The sequence below is a fragment of the Mercenaria mercenaria genome, chromosome 7 (genome assembly GCF_021730395.1).
Source record: "Mercenaria mercenaria strain notata chromosome 7, MADL_Memer_1, whole genome shotgun sequence".
In the NCBI taxonomy this organism is placed as follows: domain Eukaryota; kingdom Metazoa; phylum Mollusca; class Bivalvia; order Venerida; family Veneridae; genus Mercenaria; species Mercenaria mercenaria.
In genome coordinates this window covers 44,900,812-44,906,811 of record NC_069367.1, presented here as the reverse complement: position 1 = coordinate 44,906,811, position 6,000 = coordinate 44,900,812, and the positions used below count along the sequence as shown (strand labels likewise).

At 37.4% G+C, this 6,000-nt stretch overlaps 1 protein-coding gene across 1 annotated transcript; it reads right to left on the bottom strand.

Moving 5' to 3' along the window:
* Positions 1-275: 275 nt before the first annotated feature.
* On the bottom strand, positions 276-3,328 carry LOC123554223 (neuroligin-4, X-linked-like). Its single transcript, XM_045344211.2, has 2 exons — positions 1,574-3,328; positions 276-1,395 (listed from the first exon to the last, which is right to left on the bottom strand). The coding sequence occupies exons 1-2, from the start codon at positions 3,127-3,129 to the stop codon at positions 1,146-1,148; spliced, it is 1,806 nt and encodes a 601-aa protein (XP_045200146.2). The 5' UTR covers positions 3,130-3,328; the 3' UTR covers positions 276-1,145.
* Between the last annotated feature and the right edge of the window lie 2,672 nt (positions 3,329-6,000).

Genomic DNA, 6,000 nt, shown 5'->3' with positions numbered 1-6,000 from the left:
ATCCTTTTTTTAAATTTGCTTTTGGTTCAAAATGTTGAAAAACTGATGCCTATTAACCGGGAATGTATGACTATAAATACAGAAAATAAATATTTTCCATTAAAGGGGCGTCATCACAAAATTATATGAAACATACATTTTTAACAGTGGCCTAACTAGCTATTTGATCCTTTACCCAAATCTCTACCTGAATATACGATACGGTACGTATAAAATGTTATACAATTTGGCAAAAACAAAATTAACTATCTCTAAAGTAAAAACGAAGAGATTCGGTGAATCTTGAGTTATATTGTTCATAAAACACGCATGTTAACAAAAAGAACCTCTTTAAACGTACATGTTTAAATAAAGCAGATACAGGAAAGGTCTTTAACTTCAGTCACGCGAAACATGTTACAAAAGCTGTCACGTACTTCCGTCACCCAGAATATGTTCATATAAAGCAGGTACAAAAGCTGCCTATAACTTCAGTAACGCAAAATACGTTTACAGTCAAACCTATCTATAAAGACCACCCTCCGGACAGCCAAAATGTGTTCTTTATTGGGAGGTGGTCTTTATTCACAGGTTAAAATACACTTTAAATGTTAAAATGGGAAACAAAACATGTGGTCTTTAGAGGCAGGTGGTCTCTGTTCGGAGGTGGTCTTTAACACAGGTTTGACTGTATATAAACGAAACAGAAAAGCTGGCTGAAACTTCTGTTAAGCAAAATATGCTATATTAACAAGATACAAAAGCAGTCTATGACCCCAGTCAAGCAATTTATGATCATATAAAGCAGACGATAATTAGCTCTATACTACTACTAGCATGTCAATTTAATAGTCATTAATAATTTACAACATTATAACTAAAAGTGTTTGTATTGCTTTATTTTCACTATGGGGATATTAGTCAGTCTGACATATCCTTCTATTTTGTTTTCTATGGCAAGCATATCATTTAAGGTGAAACATATTGACAGATAATAAAAATTTTCCTGATGTGGTAAAACATTATTTCGTATCTAAGTGATTCACCATCAGCAGCAACTGCTTTTAAATAAAATGGCTTGATTACGAACTAAGTGCAGAAATGTCTATATACAAGTTTTTATAATAAAACATTTTGTTCATCGAATATAATTTCAGAGTCTTTATTTATCCACATGTGCCATCTTTTTCGCAAGTTTGTTCGTCTTTGCTACCATATTGTGATGTAATAGTTTGCACATGCTCCGTAGCATCGAACACGGCTGATAGAGAGTTCTTCCAGAAGTCGGTTTCTCTTGCAAACAAATATTGACCAACAGAATCCTCCCTGTCAATCTTGATGTAGGACTGAGATGTGACGTCATATTTTGGCCAAACTACAGAAGACACTGCATCTGACACTGGTTTATTCGGATCGCTGAGAAAAAAGATAAAAGAACGGTTAAATACATGGTTTATGCCTTAGAACTTCTTTATGCAAACTATTTTCATCTTTATGGTTTGTGTACGAAAATCTTAAACCTAGTTTCGTAATAAATTCTCTCTATACATGTTTAGGTCGTGCTAATGAATGTGTGTATTGACATTTGGCGTACCCTGTTTTTGCAAAGTTTGTCCAGTATGCCATCATTCTCTCGGACAGCTTGAGCTCCCACTCTGGAGGTGTGTAATCAGATATGTTCAGTAGAGCTTCAAAATCAATGTTGTATCCAAACACAGGTCCTAACTCGTCCCCATGGTTTGACATATTAATCCAGTTTGGTGCCGGAAATATATGTTTGTCCAAAACAGGAACGAAATTGTAAAGATAACTGTCAACATCAGATGCATTGGAATGAATGCGACTCATTTCTATTGCAGGAACATTGAAATTAATGTCACCGAAAAGACGCATTAGCTCTTCACGGATTGTTTTGGGATCATCAGGATTTTTCCAATCCGTGTACTCTGCAATCAAAAGCTGTTTCACAACTTCAGGAACAGTTCGCTGACCATAGACTAATGCTAAAGCACCAGGAATTTGCAGCGTATTCATCTGTTCTCGAGTTATCTCGAGTTCGTCCAAATTATCTGGTCCAAGCGACAGAAGAAGCATTGCCCCTTCTTTACCATTTACGCCATTCATCAGTTTACGTGTACGAAAGAAGTTTATTTCCTCACAGTCTTCAGCTACCGCTTTCCTAAACAGGTCAGCGGGATTAGTTTTGATGAATTCTCCATCAATCGTCGGAACAATACGAAGTTTTACTATAGTTGTCATACTGTCAGATGCCACTGCGTCAGAAACAGCTTTGTTTATAATTTCAGGTGTGGCTGAGTGAAGGCAACTGAAAACTTCATCCATGTCTTCAACATTGCAATTCATGATCTCTGCATGATATTTAGCTACTTCGATGTTATTTTCTTGGTACAGACCAGGCAGCATTATAGCTCCACTCTCCGAAATACCACTTCTGAAGAGTTCTTCGTTTTGTGGAAACATCATTTGTAGAGAAACACTAACTGAACCTGCGGATTCTCCAAATATTGTCACCCTATCTTTATCCCCTCCAAACGCACCGATATTTTCGTTAACCCACTGTAGGGCCAAGCGTTGGTCAAAAAGGCCAAAATTACCCGATGATTTTTCATTGTCAATATCTAGAAATCCAAGTAATCCAAGTCGGTAATTAATAGTGACTACAATTACATTGCCAACAGAAGAAAGGACTCCTCCATCATATATCTTTCCTGAACCCATTAAAAATGCGCCGCCGTGAATAAAGAACATGATCGCATGACCTGAAGGCTGATCGGGTTCTTGTCGTGGTACATAAATGTTCAGAAATAAACAGTCTTCGGATGTGTTTTCTGCAGGTAGAATAGGTATAAGGAAAGATTGTAGACATGATAATCCGAACTTTGTAGCACTGTATGCCTCCACAAAGGGACCATACGGCTGCGGCTTTTTAAATCTCAGTTCTCCAGTAGGTGGTCTAGCATATGGAATTCCAAGATATCTGTCGACATCATATGTTTTTTTCTGAAATATCACACGTTTAGTTTCTCCAGTTATTGTTCCTAGAGCCGTAGTTACAGATGGAACTTCTGCTGACAGAAATGGATTCACTAAACACAGAAGTATAAATATTCCTGGAAAATATTTTGCCATATTTCTCTGTATCACGAAACAAGCAAATATTTAACACCCTAACAATTCATTCCCTATGTATGATAACTGTACATACGATATAGCATATAAATTTCACCAGCCGTCCGGATTAAATACAGGATAGTGCATAATATAGAACGCATCACATTGGTGTAGATAACGTTTAAGCAATTTCGAACAAGTACAATACCACACTTCTTTCAAATACAAATTTACTTCCTTCTTCACGTTCTTAATATATTTAAAAAGTATACACTTCGGCTCCATATTATTTGAACTTGTCAAACAAATGTTTTTAAATTATAGAAATACTTTCAGACAATCGATAACAAGCGTGAGTCCACCATCCCATTTATACATGTATTTTTGTCTTTGTTTTTTTTTTCCTTTAGTCCTTTAGCTTTTTATGTTCTGTATATTGTTTTGTTTGTCGGTTGTGTTTCTTTTCTTATTCCCTCATCGTCCCCTCCCCCTCGCATTTACTCCCATCTCTCCTACTACTATGAGTGAGATTAAGTGTCCACCATTGTTTGGCAACCAGCCGTTTATGGGCGGTGCCCCACTATGTTGTTGTTTTTTCTTGATTGTCTATTCGCTTGATTTACTTGCGTCAGTGCGTGTGTGCGCGCGTGCGGGCGTATGTGTATTCATCCTTTCTTAACACCCCAGCCATTTCTGTACCTCTTTCCCCTTTTTAGCTACTTGCATACAATCAAAATGTACGTGTTGGATTTTTAAGCAGTGCGTCTGCTATATCTTTCCACTAACTAGTATTTCAGTTTGTTGCGGGCCTACATTGCAATGTATGGTACTATAGCTAGTATTTCTATTTGTTGCGGGCCTACTTTGCGATGTATGGTACTATAATTAGTATTTCTATTTGTTGTGGCTTTGCGAGTATGGTACTATAGCTAGTATTTCTATTTGTTGCGGGTCTACATTGCGATGTATGGTACTATAGCTAGTATTTCTATTTGTTGTGGGCCTCCTTTGCGATGTACGGTACTATAGCTAGTATTTCTATTTGTTGCGGGCCTTCTTTGCGATGTACAGTACTATAGCTAGAATTTCTATTTCTTGCGGGCCTGCTTTGCGATGTTCGGTACTACAGCTAGTATTTCTATTTGTTGCGGGCCTACATTGCGATGTATGGTACTATAGCTAGTATTTCTATTTGTTGCGGCTTTGCGGTGTACGGTACTACAGCTAGTATTTCTATTTGTTGCGGGCCTACATTGCGATGTACGGTACTACAGCTGGTATTTCTATTTGTTGCGGGCCTACATTGCGATGTATGGTACTATAGCTAGTATTTCTATTTGTTGCGGCTTTGCGATGTACGGTACTATAGCTAGTATTTCTATTTGTTGCGGGCCTGCTTTGCGATGTACGGTACTATAGCTAGTATTTCTATTTGTTGCGGGTCTGCATTGCGATGTACGGTACTATAGCTAGTATTTCTATTTGTTGCGGGCCTGCTTTAAGATGTACGGTACTATAGCTAGTATTTCTATTTGTTGCGGGCCTAAATTGCTATGTATGGTACTATAACTAGTATTTCTATTTGTTGCGGGCATACATTGCTATGTACGGTACTTCAGATAGTATTTCTATTTGTTGCAGGCCTACATTGCGATGTACGGTACTATAGCTAGTATTTGTATTTGTTGCGGGCCTACATTGCGATATACGGTACTACAGCTAGTATTTCTATTTGTTGCGGGCCTACACTGCGATGTATGGTACTATAGCTAGTATTTCTATTTGTTGCGGGCCTTGCGATGTACGGTACTATAGCTAGTATTTCTATTTGTTGCGGGCTGCTTTGCGATGTACGGTAACTATAGCTAGTATTTCTATTTGTTGCGGGTCATGCATTTGATGTACGGTACTATAGCTAGAATTTCTATTTGTTGCGGGCCTAAATTTATGATGTAGGTACTATAAGCTAGTATTTCTATTTGTTGCGGGCAACATTGCTATGTACGTACTATCAATAGTATTTCTATTTGTTGCGGCCTACATTGCGATGTACGGTACTTAGTAGTATTTCTATTTGTTGCAGGACCTACATTGCGATATACGGTACTATAGCTAGTATTTTATTTGTTGCGGGCCTACATTGCGATATACGGTACTACAGCTAGTATTTCTATTTGTTGCGGGCCTACACTGCGATGTATGGTACTATAGCTAGTATTTCTATTTGTTGCGGCTTTGCGATGTACGGTACTATAGCTAGTATTTCTATTTGTTGCGGGCCTGCATTGCGATGTACGGTACTATAGCTAGTATTTCTATTTGTTGCGGGCCTGCTTTAAGATGTACGGTACTATAGCTAGTATTTCTATTTGTTGCGGGCCTGCTTAATGCATGTAGGTACTATAGCTAGTATTTCTATTTGTTGCGGGCAAATCAGTATGTACTGTATTCAGATAGTATTCTATTTGTTGCGGCATACATTGCATGTACAGTACTTCAGTAGTATTTGCTATTTGTTGCAGGCCTACATTGCGATGTACGGTACTATAGCTAGTATTTGTATTTGTTGCGGGCCTACATTGCGATATACGGTACTACAGCTAGTATTTCTATTTGTTGCGGGCCTACTGATCATGATCAGTTTTTCTAATTTCATAAAGTAGTTGAATCATAACAAACGTATTGTGGTGGCTGTTTAAAGCACTGACAAAAAATATTTTTATGATATTTATCTTGCATTCATGGAACATTTATCTGTTATCATGATATATTTTTAATTTTTATTAAAACCGTCATTACTGTTGCAAAAGTTTCATGAAATTTATGTGGTGGAAAATCAATTCCGTTTTAAATGCAGATATTTTATTTACATAACAAAAACGTTCTTGT